Source organism: Acanthopagrus latus, chromosome 17, assembly GCF_904848185.1.
Source record: "Acanthopagrus latus isolate v.2019 chromosome 17, fAcaLat1.1, whole genome shotgun sequence".
NCBI lineage: Eukaryota > Metazoa > Chordata > Actinopteri > Spariformes > Sparidae > Acanthopagrus > Acanthopagrus latus.
Window position 1 is genome coordinate 22,406,304 of NC_051055.1, and position 25,871 is coordinate 22,432,174.

The following is a 25,871-nucleotide window of genomic DNA, read 5'->3' on the forward strand; positions in this document are numbered from 1 at the left end:
GCTCTGGGGCTAGCGTTACACTGGTCGCTAAGGCAAACATCAGCGCGTTGCAGTCCCAGGCTCAAAGGTCAGGAGGTGCTGGACTCTGTTTTTACACGAATACCCAAAGAGGGTCACATTAACAGCTAAGTATTACACCAAGACTGAATTATCAGTGTCGTGACCGCATATATATGTTAAAGAGCTCCGTTATGGCTCCGACGTGCGCTGTGAAAAGTGCAATAGTGCTGAGTTTCCAAGCAACCCTCAGAGGACACATCGTATTGATTAATTTACACTCAAAGGACATTCTCCGTGCACACACCAAAGGAGCTTTTATTTGCAAAGATTCGCTTGTTGTCTTATTGGGAGAGTCACTTCGGATGTGCTGACGCAAGTTTCTGCCGAATTCCTGATCGAGCCAGGGTTGCGTCAGTTGAGTTTAACTGCTCGCAGCGTGAGCCGTTAGGATCCCATCCACTGAAATCATATTTGCATCATTTGAAGGAAGGGCTGGCACCGCTTCACGCTGTAAGTGCAATACCTTTGAGCACACCTACATCGACTCGAATCTTGACTTTTAATGCATTATCAGTCAATTTTGAAGATGATCAGGCATTTTCTAAGGCCAGCGTGGAGTTGATAAGAGGTGACTGGACAGGATTTTTCGAATGCCGACTACTTGCGGTGCATGTCGTGAGGAATTTTAAGGAGCCGACCGCAAACCAAATATTCTTTTCTCCTCTTCTCCTCCAGTTGTATCAAGAGTAAACAGGAAGCGTGTGGCATGTTAAAAGAGGGGGGAGGGGAGGCAGAAGCCCGGGAGGAGAGAAAGGAAGAAAGAGGAAAGAAAGGAAGGGAGAAAGAAAGAAAGAAAGAAAGAAAGAAAGAAAGAAAGAAAGAAAGAAAGAAAGAAAAGAACAAGTTGTTTCACGCACACAAACAAAATATATATTTCATTTTGTTTCATTGAATAGTTCACAGTTCAACAAACAACAGAGATTTGGGGGTTTGAGAAGGTGACAGACAACAAAATTCCAGGGCCGAGCGTTTTGTGGCAGACGGCACTTGACATTCCTGTGTGTTTTAAAAATAGTGCTCAAAGAGGAAGAGAGAAACATGATGTGCAACATTTTGTCTGTCTGACACATGACACCGAAATAGCTGCCCGGTTTTGAGAAGTCGGCTCAGCACATCGGCGGCACTCTTGAGATCAATAGCGACGATAATTGCAAAGATCTCTGGGCTCTGTGTGTTTTTCTTCTATTGGTCTCAGCCGCTGTGTCACAGACCCGCCTGCTATCTGTATGCAACTTGTTGGCTGGCACTTAATTGATCAACAGCACACATTATGCAGAAAAACCTCAAGAACCCGGGCTGCCAGCCTCTCATCACTTGGCACAGACGCACCATGTAAATTTCATGACCACAGCATGTTACCGCTGCCAAGTCTTCGCTTCGAGTCAGATTCACTGGGACACCCACAAAAGCCTACGGCATTCATCTTTGAGAATGCTGCTTTTGTCTCTATTTGACGCTCCCGGTGAAAGATTTAGGGAGATGCTTAATCCTACGGGTCTAGTCAGGTAGACGGATGCTGCTGCCGCTGCTGTTGTGGTGATGAGACCCCGCAGTGGAGGCAGGGTGCAGACTGACAAGCAGACAGACAACCATGGCTGCTAATATAGCGGAGAGGGAGGTGCTGATGGCCTGTTGCCAAGGTGACATGGGCCAGCCGGGTTCTGTCTCATTTGCAGATGCAAACGAGACCTCGGAGCTCCTACCGACGCTCGCTAAGCCTCCTCTGGAGACACAAACTGAACCCCCTCCTCCCCGGAGAACAGCTCCTGCATACACCTGAGCTGAGAAAAGAGGGGCTGCGCAACTATTTATTTGCTTTTCACGTTTGCCTGTGATGTGCTTCCTTTGTGCCCTGTCTGTCTTGTCTCCTTTGGGGAAAGAAGGACTGCTTATAGTTTCTAAGTGTCCGACAACCCCCACATTGACATCTTCCCTTCTTGCCTCCTCCATTGATTCCCTGTGTTGAATTGGCCTTTTCAGAGAGGGGGGCTGATAGCAGCGTGCGCTGTTGAATAACAGCCCTCAGCCGACGCAGCACTCCACCCCAGCGACAACAAAAAGGCAGACTCCTTTGTTTGGCTGGAGGTAAACAGCTGGGAACAGATGATGCTGGCCGGGCTGATTTACGTGGCCGCAGCTACCGTGGTGACAAGGTTTTGTTGTGCTGAGGACAAACCGATGACGGGCGAGGGAGGGAGGGAGAGAAGAAAGGCAGAGAGAAGGTTGCATGAGAAGTCAAGGCAGATGAAAAGGAAAAAAAAACCCATCAAATTTGGAGAGCAGTACGGTATATGTTTGTGTTTATGTGGGTCCGAAAATCCTCTCTGAAGGGCTCCCCCTGAATACACCTGAGAAGAAAACCTAATAACAAAAAGTCCCTCACAAAAGAAGTGTTATTGTGATGTTGCACGGGTTTAAGGGAAAACATTTAAACCGGAGCAAATTACAAGAAAAACACACCAAAGAAAAACAAGGGCTGAGAAATCACATCATCCCCATCTCTGAGTTTTTTTTTTCTCTCCTTTTCAACAAACGCAAACACATTTGTCCTGAATTTGTCTCGAATTGTAATCCACCAACTACGGGCAAACATAGCAAAATTATTATTTGCGAGCCGCTTTGTGTTAATTTGGAGGTACAGAACACAAAACAACAGTAATGAAACTGCCATTAACAAGTGTGGCTGACGCGCACTTATGAGAAACGCCACATATGCCGCGCAGACCAAATCCTGAATGGTTAAATGGTCATGAATAATTAGGGCATTCTCTCACTGAGCAGATGTCTCTTTCTGCCGAGCGCTGCTTCTCGCAAGAATGAACGGCTGGGCAAAGATAAGCCTGGTGGAGAAGCGGAGTGGGGGTCTCACTGGATGGAGGAGGAGAGGGGCGGAAGATTGGATGCTGTGGCCTGTAATACAATATACCATGTGTGCGCAATCACACACGTGCGCGTATACATAATGCAAAGTCTCGAAATATGCACATAAGCGCAGATCAATGCCTCGAGCCTCCCCGACCCTCCCCCACCCAAAAACACACGAGCGCACCGCACCAACATTATTTACGAGCTTTCCCACTGGAAGCCGCTGAAGTCTGGAGAGACTGTGGCGGAGGTGAGGGCCCACTCAGCTACACGGTGTCAGTGATCCCCATAAATTACTCACGGCGCCCCTCAAATATTGATAAGGCAATCAGCATCTCGCCAAAACAGAGGGGGCTCATTTCTTTACTTCAGCGCCGAGCTAGAAACACAGTAGAGTACACAAGATTGCACCGTCTTCTGCAATACTTTATACAAGCACAGTCATACCCAATAATACTCATCGGCTTCATGTTTCCTCCCATGTTAAGTAGTTGCATCACGCTGTAAAAGGAGCCACTCTAGTTGAAAATATTCCAGAAATGATCCAACGTCATCGTCAGAATGTGAAGACAAACACGGTGTTGACGTTACATCAAGGACGTCCACGTATATTGTGTTGCGGAGAAGTCTACTGGAGTTAGCGTGCTAATACCGCTCTGTACCGACAATGCTAACAGCTAGCAGATACTTGTAAATGAGCAGGATAAACTATCAAAATCTCAGGAAAATGAAAAACTCAGTTGCCTCGTGAACTCCTCGTAAAGCACAATTCATTCAAACTCGCAAACACTGTCTTGCCCTGTCTTTCCACATCGCTTCTGGTTTGGTCGAAATAAAATCCCCAAATCATCGCGTAAAATGTGAAAATATTCCGGCTCGCACACTGCTGATGTCCGACAATCTGTGACTTATCTCTTGCTGTCCCCAAAGTCACAGTCTTGGTCAGAGCTTCACTCAAGCCAAACTCAATTGAGCTGAACCCCAGCGCCCATAGTGACTCCCCACAGAATCCAAGGTCCTGGTCCAGATAAATTCTCAGCCTGCTGGCTCCACAACTAACTGAGCCATCAGCTAATTGGCTTACAGTAGCTAGCAAGGATAGCTACCAAAGGGCAGCAGCTGTTGTTGATAAGCTGCCTCCTGTGTTTTTGGAGAATAAATACATTTAAACTGTTCACTTCCATTTTTTTCCCCCTTCTCGTCCTTTTTGTCTGAAGAATTGAGATTAAAAGACTAGAATGTTTCTGTCACGTGCTGTTTCTGTGATCGTTGATCAGCTTCAGATCTAAATCGTTCACATTTTGCCATGACCCCTGTTAACCAATTTGTTTTGTGGCTGTCCTGTTGTTCATGTCAGCTCTGCTGTTGGTTGTCATTTCAGTGCTCGATTGACACAACCTATGGACACACCCCAACCTTCCATGTTAATCAGAGTTCAAATCAGAGCTCTTCTGGCGAAAGCAGATGCCATTCTCACTTTCCTCCGTGACGCCAGATAAAACTGCAGACGGGAAAAATCATCTTCTGTCAGAGGAGGGGTCAGACGGCTCCATTTAAACAGGTTCATCCACATCTAGAAAACCTGCATGTGGTGCTAATTTTGGTGTTATTATTATTTGACGTAGAGACATGAGTGTGGTATCTTCTCATTTAACTCTCAGCAAGGAAGCAAATGAGTGCATTTCCCCAAAATGTCAAACCGCTAATGTTTTAGGGTGTTCAGCCCCAGCACTGGGAATATTTCCATGTGTTTTCATGAGGTCAGATGACCCCATGAAGGATGGAGTCTAATTGCCAGGCACTCAATATCTCTCCAGCTTTTACCATATTGTGCAGCGAATAACACATAAATTTCATTAACAACTGTCCGAGCCTTTCTTTCAATTAGTCTCTTCCAGTTGGACTGAACAACAGCCCTCAAATCTGTGCTCAATGACCAGCTGCATTTTAGCAGTCATGGACCAGTGGTTTTATCATGTATAAATGCATTAACAGTATCTAAAGGTCATGTCATGCCAGGCAGAATGAAGTGTCTCCAGCGGTCCGGCACGCTGATTTGACTTGAGTGTTTTAACTCTGTGGACAGTCGGAAAAACACCAATGCGAGGGCTAGCGATGGCGCTTTACGTGTAGATGTCTCGCCACCGCTTCATTCATACACGCTCGCAAACAGTTATGTATTCAACCTCACATCTGTAAAAGGTCAGCCAAGGAAAACAAGCGCAGCGTCGATATATAGATTTGTCCCTTTAGAATCAAATCAAGGCGAGCAGGACTCAAACTCTGGGATTTGAGGCAGGGGAAACAATAATTGGTTGTTATTAGGCGGATTGAATTACAGAGATGTAGATTCTACACGATCAATGGTCGGCAAACAATTTAGCACTTGAAGCTTATTGATTCCGAACAGCTTCCCATACATGCTGGAGGGACTTTGAAAAGCCCTAATGGCTCTAGGTATGGCTGTACTTTGACAGGGAACAAAGAAGTCATAAGGAGACGCTGCTATGCTGTGAAGAATATTTTTTTGCTCCCCCCATATCGAACAACAAGAAAGCCTCTCTGAACTGCAGCTCTTTGACTGCCTCAGTGCTGAGAAAACCTCTTACAGAAACTGAATCATCGGTCTGTTCTGCAGATGAAACTGCCTGACAGGGAAACAGCTTAATGCCGGAGACACTCGCGTTTGTCATAGCAGAGTTGTCGCGACTAGATAAAGGTAAAGTGTTTTGCAGATACAGACTGCTTTCCCGCCATCCTGAGCAGCGGGTAGAAACTGTCACTTTATCTGCCGCGTACATCTTGATATCTGAACAAGAGGATGACTTACTGCTTGACTGTGTGGCTGTGGACAACTATGACTGATTCTCAGTTGCCTTTTGCCTTCCTATAAATTTGTTCATGACTCATATGCATCACAAGTCAAACAGTCATGTGCTCACGCCTCGATAACTGCTGGCAGAAGAGTCGTGCTCGCCTGCCTGGCTGAAGCATTATATAAGTCCATCAAAACGGATGGTATTTATATTTGTGCGAGGAAGTGTGTGTCCTGATCACCACAGCACCAGGAAATCCCCGCAGGAGGCAGCTTGAGGCACCTCATCCCATTTCACTGATAATACCATCATTGTCCTTTTGGTAAGAGATGGAAATGAGCTATGCTCTTATGGCTGAATTGCCGCCCCAGTCAAATAAGGACGTCTTTGTTCACCCTGGATCACCGAACCCTACTGTTGAATTACTTTTTTTTTTCCGCCATTCCTTATCATGTATGTGTAAGGATTTTGGCACGGCAACATGTTTGTGAGAGATTAAAAAGAGAACAGCAGCATCATAGCAGTGGTTTTTCACAGCTCGCCACTGCAAAACATTTCAAAAAGTGTTTTTGAAAATGCTGTAACACATCAACCGTGTTGTTTGGTTTGTGTAGGTGTTTCAGTTCCTCGTGGCAAAATGGCACATCACAACGGGGTGATCGCAGCTTTTCACAAGGAAGTGGAGTTACTAAAGCTGACTTGGGAACAGCTTCTACTTGTATTTCTTCCCCTTGGCAGCAATGGCAAACTGACCCCATGTCATCGTTTTTGAATAAACTTCACACCTCCCAAAATGTATCTTGAGGTGTGAAGTAGTTTCGTCTTCTGCTAAAAAATTTCATTATTGCCAGCTGGAACAAAAAATAAAAGCGGGAGTTAGTTAAATGGAAAGTCTTCGCTGTAGCCAATGACTGATAGCTGCCCATTTTAGTATAGCAAATATTTGCTTCCAGTTATGTGTCAATAACTAGTGTGAGATGCTCGACGGCAGACATGGTTGGGCTGAGAGGTTTTAGGAACTTAATAATCACATAAGTTTTGGTTTCCTTGGTTGTAGTTAAGGCATCAGCATGGTTCAAAGTTCTTGTCGAGAGGTCTGATAGCATTTAACAGCCACTTACCCAACATTTTTCCAATATTTTTATTTTCTATTAGAAACTTTCCAAAAGGGAGAATCCAACATTCCCACTCACTCCATGCAGCAATTAGCAGAGACAAAGAAGAATGATGCCATCAATCATCCAAGCAACAATTTCTAGTGGACACAGTAATAATGATGGGAGCAAAGGAGGAAGTTAGCTGACATTGTCGTAGATTAAGTCCATGCAGGGAGGAGGCTGGAAAGGAACAACAAAACATCAGACTTGAATGAATGAATGTTGCTATTTTTAAAGCATTGCTGTGGTTGTTCCTTGACATTCATTAGTACAACCATGACGCCAAAGGTCCATAAATGAAACCATTATTTCCTTAACATAAACAAGTCATTTTTGTGCCTGAACCTAACCAGACCTCTGCCATAGCACACCATAAAACAGGTTTCTAACAGTTCTGAAAGTCAAAAACAAACAAAAGTGTTTGTCAGATCCGAAAGTGCTTCTGGAGGTCACACTAGAGGGCATGAACAATCGACGTATTTTGTTAACCCCAACCCTGGATTAGTAAACTGTGCCATGTCATTGTTCAGCTCCTTCTGAAACCCCGATAGTCCGAGAAATGGATGGACAGTCTGTTATTATTAAAAAAACAATGGCCTATTGTTCGGAAAATACACACACTGGTATCAACAACCTAATGTCATGAAAACGACATAGCTAACATACTTATTTTAACCAAACTAAGATCTTCTCCTAAACCTAATAAAGTTGTTTTGAAGCCTAAACTGAAACAAAATGGCATCCCTTTCACGTTTTTTTTTTTTTATTGTAACAATGACAAAGGAGGTTTTTGACTATGAAGACGATGCTCAGCAAATTTTTATTATTATAATGATGAAGGTCAGCTGATGGTCATTTTGGCTTTGTCCTTTTACTGCATGGCCAAATACTGAGGACAAAAAAGTCCACTGAGGTGTATTTTAGTATCATTGAGTAGAGCTTTCTGTCCAGCGGGACATTTTTCAGACTGCTGGATATTTAATAGGCAATCGGAACAAAGGACATTCCCCATTGTGAAGAGGTGTAAAACTCAAGGCTCCTTTAATCATTCTGTCCAAATCCACCGAGTGCAACGTCATGAATGGCCTCAAGGGGGGAACTAACCGAAAGTGTGTTCCCCTAATCCTTATTTTGTACGGCTCGTTGCACCGTAACCACCGAGACATAAAATCGACAGAGAGTCGGTGTGACACAGGAGGAGGCTGTGACGACTGGCTTTCTTTTTGCCCCACCTCCCAGGCCATCCAGAAACAGGTAAACACACTTATGAATAATGCACGTGTGCAAAACTTCTGCTGCCTTCAGAACCCGCCGAACAAAACACATTAAACCGAATTATCATATAATTTCTGGCACACTGACACCTTAATGTGAGCGGTGATTTATTTCTTCAGGATCTTTTTAAGACTTTGACCAGCCGGGGAGTCACTTGAACAATAATGAGCATGCTTTCTCATGCTAACGTAACATCGCCAAGACATGGGAACCACTGCCTGTATTTTACCTTTATGTCCTAAAGAATACACACACCAAATGCCTCATGCAGAACCCTAAAATCAAAGTGTAGGGCACACAATTAACCATTAGGATTTAAGGATTTTTAATGACTTACAGAAACTTAATTACCTGAATGTGTTTCGACTTCATGACAGTATAGATGTAGAAGGGATATGTATTAACATAACTTGATGGCGGTATCATGTGAAAAAGTCCGGAAACTGACAAACCATCAGCTGTAAAAACCATATGATGAAGCCAAATGATTTCATTCTGCCTCTTTGCATTCAAATAACCCAAATTTTAAAAAATCTTATATTTTTTCAATGCACTTTCCACTTTGACAAACCATCACAAAATGAGACAATACTGTACGTGTGATTCATTTCCAGCCCTGTTGTATTTCAACATCAGATAAAATAAAAACTACATTTGACAATGATGTTCCTTTTTCTCTGCGCATATGTTGACACACAGGCTGTTGTAATTTCTGCAGTTGCAACACCAGCCAGGCATCAACAATGCCCTGAACATCCCCACAGTAACAGCGCCATAATAAGAGTTGTCTGTGTTTCAGTGGTACAGGATCCTGAGACTGCGACAGCCGTTACTCTACCAGCATTGCATAAAACCTGAACGCTGTTATGCAACAGTTTGATTGCTCGTTCTGAACAAATACAAATTGAAGGCATGATGAGCCTTTTTTTTCTGCGAGAGAAGAGCTCTGGAGGATGTTTTTGAGCAGTGCTCGCTTGTGCTTGTTCCAGTCCCACACTGTTTTCTCCCTTGACTAAACACCATGCAGCAGGGTGGAGGTCAAGACAGAGGCAGCAGATAAGAGGGACACAGGAGAGGAGGGAGAAAGGCGGAGGGAGAGGAGGGCGTACTCCCCGACCGCAGAGCACAATGTCTTATCTTGTCCTCTGTCCTCCCTGTCGTTATCGCCTGCACATGTACGTAGGGACTGTGCACAGCTGTTTTTTTGCTGCCTGCCGAAATGGAAGTTATGTTTTATACAAATTAAAGTCTTGCGTCAGTCATGTTCAAACGGCCGGAGTCTGATGCCAGTTGCCTGGATAAAATCGCAACAGTCAACATTTAAATTTATACCTGTCCAAGGCTCTGTACCGTACTAACATGTCTAAAAAGACGTGTTCTATGACAGGAGGAGGTAGAGGGAATCAAACCCGGTGACCGTGGTTTGAGTCTGTGTTTCAACATTTCAAAGTGTGACAACACTGGATGTTCTTAAGGACACCTCGGGACAATTTACAGCAATGTTTGTGGCGAAATAACCGGGTGTTTTTCATGAGACATCCCGACAAGCGCTGCTATTTTAAGCCAAAACATGATGTTTTTCAAGTGGTTGTTGTGTCTAAACCTAACCAGCACATAAGCACAGCATTGGGACAAATGAGAAAAATGTCACACAGCTGAACAACTAGACCAGAAAAACTAGAAAGAATAAAGACATATATATTTATATTTGCAACACAAAGAAATTCGAAAGTTCGACTCAACATCACTATCCTCAACATACTTTGCTAACATTCATTCTGGTTTTGCTCTTCAGTAAAAAATGAGAAAGAAATTGTGTGTTATATTTGAAAAAAAAAAAAAAGAGATAATTATTGTTAGAAATAAACAGCTTTAAGATGAGCACATATTTGCAGCTTTAGTGTCCAGTCAGACCAGATCGTGGCACATAGAAAATCATTTGCACATCCATACGAAATAGGTGGTGCTGGGAACTTTAATGTTGTGACACAGTTGCTAAAAGCACATAATAATACATATCAGCTAATCGCGTGCTGCTTTTCTCTTTGAGAGAGATGCTAGGTCATTCGGTAGTCGGCAAGTAGGCCGGGTGTGTTGACGTCTGCAGCTCACACTGGAGCAGATGAACCATTGATGTGTCGAGGAGAAAGCGGATACAGTGTCGAGGCAGGGCTCCATTCATTCCTATGAAAGTTACTCTGTGAGGCATTGAGCCAAATAACATTGATTTCTGGATATAAACTGTGGGGCCCATTGAGCACACCAGATACTACAGCTGGCTGACTCCTGGTCCAGCCCTTCACTAGCTCGAAGGGAGACGCAGTCATTTCATGTGAGGCTCTTGTAGACTGTCCAATTGTTAATGGACCGAATGGATTCAGATTCTCACAGTCTTTTTGGACTTGTCGGGGTCACTGGGTGTTGTTATTACACAGTTTGGCCACTATTTCGGCCGCACTTCCTGGGGCCGTGAGATAAACACAAGCTTAATCCACTTCTTATACTTTCTTTGTCATACTTTTGGTTTTAGGAGAGGTTATAACTTTTGCAAATACAGACTTTTGCTCCTATCAGAACCACGCCCGACCTGTGGAGAAATCCAGAGCTTAACAAATCTGTGATGAGAAGTAGTAGCTACGCTGCGGAGACACGTTCACTTCATCCACCGCCGATGGATTGTCAACTCCTGTCTGAGGCGGGTTACACTCTTGATTGACAGAAAAGGGTTGTATAAAGTAGGAGAGGAGCTAATATGATTACTTCCTCCATTCTGACATCTGCTCTATATACGGTCAGCTAAACTAAAATAAAGCTTGGCGCCAGTTAAGTTAGTCGTATCACTGCGATTACATGTAAATTAACTGCGTCTGATGTATGAATATTAATTATGAATGGACTGATAAGTTCACTAAGTATGCACTGGATATCAAAATGCTGGAACATGCGGGTCGGGTGTTTATTGAAACACTGTCTGAAAATGTCATCTGACAGTTTCATGCAGCGAATGGATATTGTTATGGATATGTGACGGTGGCCTTTTGGTTTTTTTTTTTTTATTCTGCTTTATCCTCTGTTCTTGATTCATGGTTTCAAGCAGCAATATCCAAGGATGAGCCTAGAGTGGATCTTGGATAAGCCTCTAGCCCTTGGCTTAGGTCCCCACCCCCATCTCTCTGGTGCTCGCTCTCCTTCTCTCTCCCTCTCTCTCAAACACACACACACACACACACACACACACACACACACACACACACACACACACACACACACACACACAGGGACTCCAGAAGCACTACAGACACTCTGCCAATTTAATAAAGAGAGACTTTGTCATGTGTATCTCTCCCACAGCTTCCTGGCCAGAGTGACAACAGTGTGGGTGAGTGGAAAAACAGGAAGAGGACAGGCAAACTATAGGCAGCTCTAGTGGGCAGCAGATCGGCCTCTGTGTGTGTGTTTATGTTTGTGTGTCCGCCTGTGCGTGCTTGCATGTATGTGTGTATATAGAGCATATGTGTTAACCCGCTAAGACAGGGACATTGCTCAACGTTTAGAAGTTTGATGGTGGTGTAACACAGACAGGGCTTCCCAGTCAGGAAAGGAGAACTAGCTTGTTTCCTGGTGGTGGACGCCTGGCTGTCAGCGCCCACGTAGGAGTGGGATGTGGCTCTACCATTAACAGACCTCATGATGGGAAGACCAATGGACAAAGGCCACAGGGGGAACTTCATCCAGGCACAGAGCTTTTGGGGAACTCAATAATGCATGATTTTTGTTTTCTTGGTAGTGCAGCCTGATTGCTCTCTTGAACGTCCCTCTGGAGGATAAATATCTCTAAAAATGTACCGAACCATCAGCTGTTATTAAATACACTCTCGAAAGAGGAAACGCTGTGCCTCTTGGAGCACGGCTGTACCTTTATCACCACCCCAGAGACCAGAGGTAGCCTCTTCTACCCTGTCTGTTTTTTGTTTTTTTTTGGTTTTGTTTTTTTAGCAGTCCACCTCTGTAACTCTGCAATATTTTCCTTATTGACCCACACTTTCCCTCCTCATTATTTTGCCACTGTCAAAGATGTTGCAGCCAACTGCTTGAATACTAACCGTGTGTCCAAACAGATTTCTGCTGGGAGTGAGTCACTTGGTAAATATAGGGAATGACAGCACTGACTTTCAATTTGGGCTCAGCTGTTTAGCAGTCTAGTTGGAAACACACAAACACGTGAACGCGATGACAGATGCACGCACACACATACACAGCTGTCAGTGGTTTGGGCGTTCAGGGAAGACGTTTGAATCCTGCAGTGCATACATGACCGAGACGAAGAAAAAAAAAAAAAACGCAGCGCGCAAACATGGCACGACGCGGAAAAATAAACCCTTGGCGAGAAAATAGGTCGCATTTATAGGTTGTGCAGCTCTCAAACTACCTAAAGAGTTATTTAACCAATACATCAGCAGATGAGACCTGCGTTAGCTCGACAGCGGCTGAGGCTCCCCAGATGGTAAACAGAAAAAAATGATGATATCATGCCCAGAACAATCCAGACTCTTATTGTCCTGGCTGTGGGTTCATGGTGTTCTCGTCGGGCCTGAGCTGCAAGTCAGAGCTACCTTACAGCTCACTGTCATAGTTACACCTTGAGATTTATTTCGGATAAGTGGAAAAAAATCCCGCCCCCGATCCCCCCCACCCCCACCCCTGTCCAACTCTGAGACATATCTGTTTACTGAGGAGGTGTGTTACAGAGAAGGGAAAAAAAGAAAAAAAACACACCCCAAGGCCACAGGTGCGCGTGCGTGCATGCACGTGTGCGGGCCTGCGCGCAATCTCCGCCTGCGTCCGTGTGCATTTAGGTGTTGTGTTTGTTTGCGGAGGAGAAAAGTGTCCCCTCCACAAACCCGACTCCTCCTGACATCTGTGAGTCAATTAGCTGACTGAAGAGAAAACATCCCTGCCCCCCTCCCTCTCTCTCTCTCTCTCTCTCTCTCTCTCTCTCACTCTCTCTATCTCTCTCTCCCTTCCCCTCCCATGCATCCCTTCCTCCACCAAACAACTCCAGCCAGCCAACCAGCCCCAGCCAGCCAGTTTAGGTAGTGTAGCATAGCAGCTCCTGTCTGCCCCGGCTGGTGTGAGGCACTGTGGGGGGGAGGGGCGCGAGTCAGGGCTGGGGGGGTGGGGGTGGGGGGTAGAGGGGGTGATGAGGTTGGATGTCAAGAATGTGGCTCATGGTCTGCTCTTTTGTGTGTTTTGTGCAAGATGAATAGGCCCATGGCAGGCTGGGGTGCTAGCCGGGCCACAGTTCCCCCGTTGACTTGTGTGTTAGAAAAAGCCTGAAGGGCCCGGCCTGCCCCTCTTGAAATGAGACAGACGGATAATGAAGGCTGCTGGGTGAACAACTTAAACGCCCACTACATATAGACGTAACTACCCCAAAGTGTTATTTCCTCCATGGCTCATTCTGATCTCAATATCGCGCACAGCTCCATTATCTCTCTCTTCTCTTCTGTCTATCTCTGTCTCTCTGTCCATGCCTCCCAGAGCCCCCTATCAGGATAGTTATTGTTTGCTAAGCTGGTGTGGGGGCTGTTCTTTTTTGCGCCTGGTGCATCCCGTGCTCCCTTCCCGACTCGTCCCCAATGCCCTCCACGTCCTCGGGGCTACTGCTATGGAAATATGCTTCAGTCACATTGCTAATTATTTAAGAGTCGTCACCTCATTAACAGTGCTGGGAGATAATGAATGATTAATAGGTCATTCCTCACGTCGTCATGGCGCTCTTCCACTCCCTTCCTTCCACAGTAGCTACTTGTTTGACAGGTTGTGCAGGCTCTGGTTGTCCGTCCAGTCTTTTGTGACCCCCTCGCTCCAGCGCTCTTTGTGCATGTTCCTGGAGGTAGCTGGAAAAAAAACGTCATCAGCGGCTGCAAGGCAGGAAGTGCAGCGAGGGGGACATGATTAGTGTTTGTGTCGACAATGATCCCTCAGGCTAGTAAATGCTGGAGAGTTGCACTGCTTGGAAATGCAGGCAGCGGGCTCGTGGTGCTGACTGTAAATGACTGACGTTGCTTGGTAATGAGCCAAGATTGGATACATGAAACCAGGGAGAACTCCAGTCCTATTTGTATAGCTTGCATTAAGTCAGCGTTGGCATGTGTAAGGCACCTGCAGGCGCTAATACTACTTATCATGTCTTTGCTATCATGATAAGTGTGCTGGGAATTCTCAGCTGTAGAGGGGAAGTCATTTTAGTGGTTATCTGGTGCCACAGACATTCCCTTCACGGTCTTCACTTTCTCTCTTCTTTCGACTGCTCAAGGCCTCGGTTTAGTTGAACAAAGTCACATGACGTGTCATCTGTGGCATCATAAGTGCAGAAGTCTTTACACTTTTTTCAGAATCGTCACACTATAAGCAGTATTGCCAGATTTCGAAAGAGAGGGGACAAGCAACAAGGTCTATGGAAAAGGCAACCTGGATTTTAAGATGTACTCACCATTGTAATTTTACATGTTGGTTAGGGCTTACATGTTTCTTTTTAGCTCTAAACTGGAACAAAACCAAGTGCCCAACAAAAAAATGAATACGTCAAACAATGAAAAAAAGAAGAAGTTGAATGTAATGAGCCAACCAAGTACATCAGTGTCATCCCTGTCATTGTTAGCCAAGTAGCTAACAAACTCCATAAATCACGCTGTTGTGATTTGAAATGTCATTCGTGTTTGTGTTAAATGGGGGGAAGGGGAGGGGCATAGGGAATGGAGCTGTAGACAGAGCCTGCATCATCTTAAACTAGGCATTTTTTCAGTTTGTCAGACAGATAAGACAAGGGACACAAGAACAGGACTAAAGAAGCAAATACACCGGAGAAACAAGCCCCCCCCCAAAAAAAAACAGAATCAACTACCAATACCTGTAAGCGACTTTTGCAGAAAACCAAACCCAAAGTCACTTACAATAAGCAAACTTATCAACTTATCAAAGCAAACTTATCAAATCAGCCCTGTTGACCAGTCCTGCTGACTCGTCCGCTCGCTCAGTTAAGCGCATCGAATGTTAGTGTGATCATTTTACTTTCAAGTGTTCGAGGGCTTCTCAGGTGGCACAAAGAAACTGTGTATACAACAGGCCGCTGTAAAGGTCAAAATATTCATTGAACCTTTCATGGAACAATCACATAAGTTGCTGGAAAGCTGCTTTAATGTGGTGCCTCGTGACCGGCCCCCACCCCATCAAATCACTACTTTCACTCAGGCCTCGCCCCCACTTGTGGCCCTCAGGTCTGCGAGTGGCAGCTAGCAGGTTTCCCCCCCTCCCTCACTTCCAAAGTCCCTCACCCACCTCCCCAACCACAGCGTGCTTGACTCAGACCCTCCCCCTGCTCCCTCCCCCGTTAGCCTTGACTCAGGCTGGCTGCTCACTCTCAGCTGCTCGGGCTGAACAGTGACTGTTGATTGGTGGTTGAGACGGAGAAGGAAGCCTTGGGAGTATTTATAGAGACTCTCTCATTTACCAGAACAATAACAACCCTCCCCCACAGCAAGAGAGGGGGAGAGAAAGAGAGAGGGACAAACTGACTTTTGGTTTCACATCTCAGGGGAAATGTGCATACGAGGACACACTTTGTCCTGTTGAAAAAAGGTGGCTGTCCATTCATGCTGATGTAGCGCAGTGATTATAAGAGAGCAGGTGGAAAATTAGCAAGTGACTCATAGTTTCTGATCTCCACAATTAGAAAGTACTTTAAAGTGTTCATACTATATTATTCTATATTTTGTTGTCCTAAAACACTCTGTCAGTGAATTTCTAGGTGTTAAACACTCACACGCACTGTATTTGTTTAATGTGACACGAGCCAACACATTGAAAATCAAGAGTGGCAATACCAGAAATGAAATGTGTGTGAACCAAAGTGAAACCAAATTATTTTAAGAATGTGGCAATATTTCCTGAGTTCACAGGACTCCGCCTGTGCAGACCCACATGTCTGCACTCGCCATGAGGCTCTATAAATTGCCAGTCATTACTGAATGAGACAAGAGTTGGGTGCTGGGATTAGTCAACCAGGTAGGATTGAGTCAGCTGGTTGTAGATCAGCGGCTGTTGGCTAATGGTGACAGAGATTAAAGATGACTCTGGTGATGGGTTCACCAGTAGATGATCACTGCGGTCCCTTTAACCCAACCTGGAATTTTGTGCCCTTATTCCGCCTCTCTGTTCCTGTTCTAAACATACAAATACTGAATGTAGGTCATTGTTGTTCCGCCTTTAAGCTGGCAGCAGAGGTAGCAATGGGGCCGAATCGACATGTGTGTCCAAGCCAGCAGGATGGGACTCACGCTGCTACAGTACATGTGCGCTGTGTTACACGTAATGCCTGTTTTGCTTCCCAAACCCTGGCACGCCGTCTGAAACCGCACACTAGAGGTGGCACAACGCCAGCATTTTTTGGTTCGGTGTAAAAAGCAGCACTGGCGTAATGACAGGTCTCCTTTACAGCGGTATTGCAGGATTTCTGTTTTAAAAAGAGCTTGCAGCTGATAGTGTGAATGATACACACCATCTAATCGCCTAGTCATTCACCCCAGCCTACAAGACACAGAAAGTAACTAGAGGAACTAATAGTGTAACCGATGTCGAAGTTTAAGTTTCAAGTAGAGACAGCAGCGTTGTGCAAGTTCACAAGAGCTTGCTCAAAGTTCAGTTCACACAGATTGAGATGAACAATGTTGAACTTTGTGCTGAGTTCACAGCACAAACTAGAATGGCGCTCAGTGCAGTGTGTGCCTCTGCCAAGGCCTGACAGCCCCCCTTCAAATCAAAATCCCAATCCATTATCAAATCAAATTTATTTGAATGAGCTAGATTCAGATTTTATTTGGCTTTGCATCAAGTGCACTTACTCATAGATACCAATCACCTAAATATGCCTGATTTTTTTTTTTTCATTAAGTTCTGTGCATTATTCTCTGAGAAATGCATGAAAATGGTGCAACGTTCAAGACAAAAAAAACCCTGGATTTGTCCCTTTATCCAGACCTGCACCAAATGTTAATGGGGTCTATTCTGGGCCGAGATCCATCCTACATCCAAGTTTCCATGGAGATCCCTTCTGTAGTATTTGTGTAAGACAACCAACCAACCAACCAACCAACCAACCGACACCGTTCAAAACATAACCTTCTCGGCTGAAGTAAAAACAAAATACTTCAAAAATACTTCTGAAAATCTGTCCACCTGTTGGGATCAAAGATAACCCATCCTTTACAAAATACATGAGTTCGGCTTGGTTAGAAGAACTTTGCAGCAGATGGCTTGTGATCTTACACTATCATCAGTCACTCATAGATATTTCCAAGACTGGTTAGCTCGTTAGTGGCTGATGATTCTGACTTGCTTTGACACAATTTGCATAAAAATGTGAGATGCTTTCCACTGGAATCTGCACTGATTTGTTCCACAAACTCCATAAAATATGTATATGCAGTGGCTTCCTCAGTACTGCAGTGCTGGAATATACCAGTTGCACTAGATATGCTTGCTTGACAGGAGCTTTAAAACCCTTCACCACGTTTACATGTTAGAAAAGTCGGACTATTGTGTCTAAGTCTGACTTAAACCATACTTTTAAAGCCCATGTAAACATGTTAGTCCGACTGAATTTGTACTAAATCAACTTCCTCAATACTGGACAAACATGCCCACATGATGTGGTTTGGAATTTGATTTACTCTTTCATGTTTACATGTTTAGTCAGACCCGAACTGGCCTCGGCATTCTGCGCATGCACCTCCTACTGTGGTGGAGTCTCAGTAAATGGATTCTCCCCTGGCGCTTGTATCCTGGGACAATGGCTGTAGTCCAATAAAATGGCCTAATCAAGCGATGACCAGAACTTGATTTAAGCGTGCATGGAAACGCACTGACGGTGTGTGCAAGTAAACCTTGCAAACAAATATGTTCGCCGTTCACCAAAAACGTGAGCGCATTCATGTGCAACACGTGGTCGAGATACTGTGCAACAGGCTATCTCAAACAGTGTCACACTAAACAGCACTGGTATGTTGTCTGGCTGCCAGATGGAATAACTTGTTCTGTTATCTTGCAGAACCAGGGATGGAGCTGGTAGTCCGATGTGCCATCCAGGAGGCAGTGCGGCTGTGCAGAACACCATTCCTCCACTCCACTTCACTCCAGGGGGTGCTTAAGCTCAATGGCGGCTCCATGCACACTCACACACCCTGCTGAATGGCATTTGACTCTACACCCCTACATGCCCCCGATGTAAAGGTCCTGGGAGCGTTTTGTATCTTATGGTCAAGTTTATATAAGCTAGGAAGTTGTAAGGCTGCTGTAAGCTGCGTCCGACAAGGCCTAGGCAGATGATGCACCAAGCAGAGACATTGACTAAGCAGTTGTTGTTGTTGTTGTCACTAAAGAAGAGTCAACATTGAACGCCGGGGCCTATTTTTAGGGGGAGCTCATTTGAAAAAACCTCATACTGGTCTGGTGAGAACGCACATATGCAAAAAGCAAACTACTAATTCCTCAGATCCTTTTAGAGAGGCAAACCTCTGTGAAATTAACTCATCCTGCCACGGCAGCATTTTTACTGCATGTTTAACAGCGTAGCACAGGGGTGTGTCAAAGCCTGGAATGGAACCAACACTTCCTATAAACACAGTCACATGAACTCTCTCCCACTTGCTCTCGCTCTCTCGTGCTCCTAATCCCTGAGATACAAACACATGCAAACTCGCACACAAGAGTAGAAATCAATAAACGGCTCGAGGCGACGCGTGTGGAGGTTCCTCCCCCCCCCAAAACCGTACACCACAGTAAGAGATACTTGCGACTCAACATACAGAAAAACAGGCATTTAAAAGGGACGGAGACTGCAGTGCATCCTGCATCTGATTACAGCAGCGCAAGCCCCCTTCAGTGGATATATAATTACAAAATGCATATCTTCCACCACAATCATGGCTGATTGGGATTTCATGCAAATGTATTTGGTTTTTAACAGACGCGGCGACGTGATTGGTGAGCTCCAGAAGGTTTGGACACATTGCCTGCGCTCCCTAATGCAAATGACACCATTAGGAGCTTTTGGCCCTGGGATAAAAATAAAAACTGTTTTGATGCGTTTTAAAGCGCTTGTTTGTCATTTTGTCACCGGCTGCAGTAACCTTGCACAGAAACACACGCGCCACTTACACACCGCTCATCACGGCACAAACAGCAACTTCTGTTGATCGTGCGTTTGGCTCGGAACCGACTGGCCGGGCGAGTTTTTTTTCATCAGACAGCACCCAAAGCACCTGGTAGCGGTTTATTAACACTAGCTTAAAGTGGCCAGACAATGTCAAACAATGACAAACGCCTGCCAGGGGTTGCCCGTTTACAGACAAATTCTCTGGACAATGGACTGGCTTGCCTCTCCCCAAGTGGCTCCCATTCATTTGCAATTGCAGGCAAAGAGGTCGTTGTCCTCAAGTGGGCAATCGAGAAAAGCGTGTGCATCTGCAGAGCCGAGGTGTACACACACACACACACACTCACACACACACAGACACAAACACACATCCATACACATGAGCGAGGTGAGCACACAGCAGTAGTTACACTGCTACGCTGCAGCCAGTGTGGCCTAGAATAGCACGCGGGCTACATTCCTCTGCCCTCCCTCCGCTGCCTGCACTGAGGCGAACACAGCAGACTGGTGGGTCACATGGACCAACAGCGATCTCGGTGATCTAGGCGATTGAAGTGTGCTCGCGCATACCAGGGGAACAGTGCCGCTGCACGTACAGTACGCACAGCACTAACACAGATAAGGAGGTGCGGACAAACTGGGGACAGGCATTTCAACATGGATCTATCTATCTCTCTATTAAACTTAATGACAGCCCTTTAACTTTCCTGATTTAACCACAAGAGGAGCAGTTACACATGAAGACATTCAGATTATTTGGATTCACATCAAATTCCACTTGCTCATAGATACCAGCCACCTTAATATGCCTTTTTTTCTTTATCCATGGATTATTCCCTGAGAAGTCTATAAAAAATGTAAATAGATAGATAGATAGATAGATAGATAGATAGATAGATAGATAGATAGATAGATAGATAATGCAATGTTAAAGACTTCCTATACTCGTCCCTTTCTCCAGACCTACACTACATTTTTACGGGAGTCTATTCTGGGCCGGGACTCGTCCTCCATCCAAGTTTCACGGTGCTGAATGGAGTGTGTAATCTTGCTGACAAATAAACAAACAAAGCGGACACGGTTGAATACATCCTTCGGCAAAATTAAAAATGCAACACTTTCAGGATACTTTGCTGCAGTGGTAACCCATCTCTTATCAAAACACGGCGAGTTCGGCTCAGGTAGAAGAAACTTTGCAGCTTGTGGCTCGTGAGCTTAATGCACTTTGCGTTATTCCCTGAGAAAATGCATACAAATCAATGTGAATAAAATAAATCGATGCAGTGTGCACATAAAACTGACATGCATAAAACATTTAACAGAAAAAAAAGTCTATCTATTTATCTAATGTGTCAAACCTAATGACAGCCCTTCTATTTTCCTGGTTTAATCACAAAAGCAGCAGCAGTCACCTACGAAGACAAACAAGATGTCCAAATATTTTTTTTCAAACAGAAACAGTGGGGAGGAGGGTATTTAAATTGGCTACCATGTCACAAGCTCTCCAGCAGCCCCCTTTTTTCTTTTTTTCTTTTCTCTCTCCCTCTTTCCTATCTACGCCCATGCACAATTATATTAAGTAGGGCCAATAGGAACAAAGAAGAGGCAGGACCGAGGCTCCACCTCTCCCCGACTGCCTTCCTCTGAGCTTTTTAGATGTACATAATCCCTGAGTTGACCCAGAAAATAGGCAGTCGTTTCAAGATCTGATGCGGCAGTCTTTGTGCGCACCGTCCCGTCCCCCTCCTCCTCTCAGCCCGAGCATGAAGCGTAACCCTGCGGAATACACACCGTAAGATCCAGAGTGGAGCTTCGCCTTTTGCAGAGGGAGAACTCGTTTTCTTTTTTTTTTTTTTTTGTTTTGTTTTGTTTTGTTTTTTTTTAAGAAAAGGAAAGGGGGAGAGAAAAAAGGAGAGAGAGAGAGAGAGAGACGGGAGCAGAAGCGAAGTCGCGCAACTTTTTTGTGGAAACGTAGCGGATACGGGTAAGTGATTTGTTTCTATTGTTTTTTTTTTATTTATCGCTTGTGGGAGAAATAGTTTTTCTTTTTTCTTCTTCTTGGCGTGTGGTTGGTTGGTTGGTTGGTTGGTTGTGTCCTTCTTGCTCCTGCTTGCTCCCATTGTTTGCAATCCCCTCCCGTCCTTGTTACAAACTCGAGATTAACCGCACACACGGATGTTATTAAAAAGCCGGACAGCATTTAGTGAATGCATATGAAAAACAAACAAAAACAAAAAAAGCGTTGGAGCAAAATCGAGACAAAGTCATCCGGGGAGGTGGAGGAGGTGGTGGAGCAGCAGCAGCAGCAGCAGCAGCAGCAGAGGGGGGACGCGAAAAGCCTTTGTTGGATTTTCTGCCTTGTTAGAAAATGTGGTGATTCAGCTGTTGGGGAGATGTTGATGCATGATGTCAGTGGTTCTTTGTTGCAACCTTACGTGCGTAAAATGTAACACACGCTCGCTCTCAGCTGACATGCAACAACGCACGAGATGGATTTTATTTAAGCGATGCATTACGACACGGACGCGTTCTCTGCTATTTTTCTTTTTTCTTTTATTTTATCTTCTTCTTCTTTCCCGATCGCGTCGTGCAACGGATTATGTCGCTGATGAAAAAAATAAAATAAAAACATGTACTCGAAACAGTGTAGGTTAACCTGTAATTTAAAAAAAAAGAAAAAAGAAAATGGGCGTTCATTCATTGGCACAAAGAGGGGGAGGTTTGAGAGGAACACTGAACGCACCAGTGAGGCGTTCAGTGGTCGCCAATGGGCCAAACAAACCTTGCAGATCGTGCTTTTAGCTCAAAGGTGGGGTTGTGACATTGAGAGAGGAAGGATTGTGTCAGAGGAGGTGAAATGGCATGTGCAACGTCAAGTCTGTCCCGGTGCGTCTTGTGCACCGGACGAGCTGAACGTGTAGCTGCTGCCTCCAAACATCTCGTCCTGCCTACATTGTCCTAACACTGTCTTCTCTCCGCTCGTAGACAGGAGGAGGCATGGCAGACCATCTGATGATGCCCATGAATCACAGCTCAGCGGGCGCCAGTCTCCACAGTTACAGGATGGGCATGAATGGCGGCCTGCAGGCGGGTCACCAGCAGCACGCCAACCAGCAGGGCATGAGGGCGCTGCCCAACGGCCAGATGATGCACTACGGCGGCGCCCAGGCCAACATGGAGACCGCCATGAGGCAGCGGCAAGGCATGGTGGGCGGACCCATGAACGGACAGCTGAACGGGGCCCAGATGGGTCACCACCAGATGACCTCTGGTAACATGATGTACAATGGCCAGCCCCAGCAGCAGCAGCAGCAGCAGCATCACCCTCAGCAGCAGCATCACATGCACCCGCAGCAGCACCAGCAACAGGCCCAGCACCCGCAGCAGCAGCAACAACAAGCCCAGCACCCACAGCAGCAGCAGCAACAGTTCATGAACGGAGGGTTAACGTCCCAGCAGCTCATGGCCAGCATGCAGCTGCAGAAACTCAACACCCAGTACCACGGACACCCGCTGGGGCCTATGGGTGGGAACCACATGGGGCCCGCGGCCCAGTACCGCATGAACCCGGCTCAGCTGGCCAACATGCAGCACATGGCTGGGCCGGCCCTGGCCCTGAACGGCATGGACGCTGATATGATCGACGAGGAGGTCCTGACCTCGCTGGTCATGGAGCTGGGCTTGGACCGGGTCCAGGAGCTGCCAGAACTCTTCCTGGGCCAGAACGAGTTTGACTTCATCTCAGACTTTGTCAGCAAACAGCAGCCCAGCACTGTCAGCTGCTGAGAGGACCTGATTTGCAAAGCTGCACAAACGGAGACGGACGAGTGAGGATTGTCCAGGGTGGACGAAGGGTGCTCATCTCTTCGCTTTTTAATTTCGCGGGCACCTCCCCTGTACAACGGAGCCGAGTCGAGGCGCAGGGTGCACAGAAGAGAACTCTGGATATCCACAGGGGACGCGGTGCTCGAGTCTCACGTGCGCTCGTGGCCGAGGGGCGTCTGGCTTCAGGGCCTGGCTCCGCCTCTCCCCTTTCCTGGACATGAATGTAATAAAGAAATGCTGAAATTCTTAAAAGCCACTCTGAACAATGCTATGACACTGTGTAGCCTCCAAGCCTGGACTCTGACAGTTTACCAGTAAAAAGGTGTATTTATTTATTCCTATCTGAGAAAACTGATATAAAGAACAGCCACCTCTCCATTTTTGGGAACCAAGTGGTTTTAATGTTTTTTTGTTTCTTTTCCTGAGAGTAGAGCAGGGGAGAAAATTAAATGTAAGTTCTCTGCCCATGAATTTTATTTTATTTTTCCCCATTCTATCTGGCCTAGTATTTAAAATAAGCTCGGATGACAAGTTCATCTAAAAGAAAAAAAAAAGAGCCTGGATTTTCTATCACCACGGTCAGACAGATGTACAACGTCCTCTTCGTTTGACCAGGGCTCTCATCCAGATCCTAAAAAAAACGGTTCACTTTTTTTGGTAAGGTGCCGCCTTTTTTTTAGATGTGATGTTCTCAAAAAAAAAAAAACCTACTGCTTGTACTGTATGAAGCTGTATAACTCCAACATGTCCACACTGTTGTGTTCTATTGGAGATGTAGAACCGCCTTAATCGCGCAGATTGTTATTTATTGGTTGTTTATATTGTCCCCTTTTTTGTGGTCAAGATGGGGGGGGGGGATTGGTCTTTGTGGAAAAAAAGGGTTTTTTTGAGGATCAATAAAGATGGCCTGGATAGAAATGTGGCCTGCTTTTCCATTCATTGCACAGTTCTCCCCCCTCCCCGGGCAGCGGAGAGCTAGCTAAGTGCTTAAGTTAACCTGCGGGTGAGGGGGAAGCTTCGGATTCTTTTCAAGTCTGGGATGGAAAACGTTTAAACAGATACAATATTTATGCTTTTCTGAGAATGATATATTCTCTCCCAACAAACCTCCTGGGTATTTTCGGTATCACATCTTCCTCCTTTTTTTTTTTAATTTGCCATTTTCAACCCTTTTTAAAAAGGCACCGCGTCGCTGATAGGGGGGCATGATTGGCATGCGGTGATAATTGCAGGTTCCTCCGCAGGTTAGCAGAAAGAGGAGCTGTATTATACGTCACTGTGCATCTGATACAGCGATGTCCAAATGGGATTTGCTATTCAACATTGTTTTTTTTTCTTCCTTTCACTCGGCGGTTATCTCGGCAAATGCCACGCTCTGACATTATAGGTGGCGAGAATGTTTACAATGATTGCAGATACTCCTCCAAAGGTTGGTGGGCTTACAAACATCCGCGTTTGAATATCTGGTTTCTCTGCAAAAAGAAAAACACAAACATTTTGTTAGATTGCTGTGTGTGAGGTGTAATGTGAGTGTGTGTGTGTGTTGTTGGGGGAGGTGAGAATGACCAAAGAATGCTCACCTTGATGGGGGTTTAACTGACTTAAAGCTCGTAAGCCTGCTGACTCAAAGACAGGGCTGCTTTTATTTCTCTCCCAGCGGATGGCCAGAGAGAGAGAAAAAAAAAAAGACTACCGACTCTAAACAATAACTTTCAGCAAATGACATGCAAATTTAAAAAAAAATAAGTACCCCCCACCTCTCCAGTGTGAGCCGCAGCCAGTCGGAGGAGTAGAAACAATTTTCCTCGTATAATTGCGTTCATTATGAAACGAGGGTAAAGAGTTTTCTCTGCAGCGGCTGAGTTTGCTGGGATTGTTTTGTGCCTCGGGGCCTACGCGAGCGCTTGATTGAGGTCATGTTGGGAATGGCGTCACCGCATTTAGCTTTTCACATTGTCAACAAAGGCATCTTTAGTGGCACCGTGAGTAACAAGAGGGGGGGAGAAAAAAAAAACGAGAGCACTGCTGCTGTTGTCGACGTCGTTGTTGTTCACATCCAGGGGTAGCATTCGCTGATTGCTCGATGCCGGAGTCAACCGCTTTTTACAGCTGTGTTATCTATTTTCATTAGTCTAAAGTATGTTTAAAGACCGGTGCTCGATTTGGAAAGAGGGGTATCGTGGACGATCCAAACTGGAATATCTTGGCCTGGATGCGAGCTTGTTTCAAGTAACAAAGACTCGCTGAAGAGTGTGTGTGTGTGTGTGTGTGTGTGTGTGTGTGGATTTTCTTGGCTTGACACTGTCAAGAGAATGGCCCGTAAGTAGGCCAACAGCCTTGGCACGGCGCTTCGTAACGGTTGCAGGTCTCTAGCCCGGTGCCAATCTGGTGAGATGGTCTTCTGGTGTGTGGCACATGGGGCACGCTGGCACGCGGTCAGAACTCCCGTCTCCTCATATATCTCATAATTGTACGCTGCACTGTGAGCTCCTTGTTTAGCCCCGGTTAAATGCAAGAGTTTTTTTTTTTTCTTTTTTGGTGTGTGTGTGTGTATGATTGTGACTCCGTAGACAACGCCGGGGCCAACGACGCCAAACAGCCCTGTTTGCTCTCCCAATCCCTTGTTATGACTGCCGCCCGCCTCGGCATGAGAGGCCA

At 45.6% G+C, this 25,871-nt stretch overlaps 1 protein-coding gene and 1 long non-coding RNA gene across 3 annotated transcripts; both read left to right on the forward strand.

The window, feature by feature from the left end:
- Positions 1-11,469: 11,469 nt before the first annotated feature.
- On the forward strand, positions 11,470-20,165 carry LOC119006678. Its single transcript, XR_005070868.1, has 3 exons — positions 11,470-11,552; positions 18,282-18,463; positions 19,200-20,165. It is a non-coding gene; the product is annotated as an uncharacterized LOC119006678 (long non-coding RNA).
- An 853-nt stretch (positions 20,166-21,018) lies between these two features.
- On the forward strand, positions 21,019-23,919 carry cited4b (Cbp/p300-interacting transactivator, with Glu/Asp-rich carboxy-terminal domain, 4b). 2 transcript variants are annotated; one of them, XM_037075632.1, is made up of 2 exons: positions 21,019-21,372; positions 22,378-23,919. In XM_037075632.1, the coding sequence occupies exon 2, from the start codon at positions 22,386-22,388 to the stop codon at positions 23,172-23,174; it is 789 nt and encodes a 262-aa protein (XP_036931527.1). In that variant the 5' UTR covers positions 21,019-21,372; positions 22,378-22,385; the 3' UTR covers positions 23,175-23,919. The 2 variants fall into 2 exon arrangements, with proteins under 2 accessions (XP_036931527.1, XP_036931526.1); XM_037075631.1 differs by having other exon boundaries at positions 21,030-21,372; positions 22,374-23,919.
- Positions 23,920-25,871: the final 1,952 nt, after the last annotated feature.

Excerpts from the sequence above, each read along its gene's own strand:
- cited4b (XM_037075632.1), top strand. The coding sequence starts at position 22,386 with ATGGCAGACCATCTGATGATGCCCATGAATCACAGCTCAGCGGGCGCC.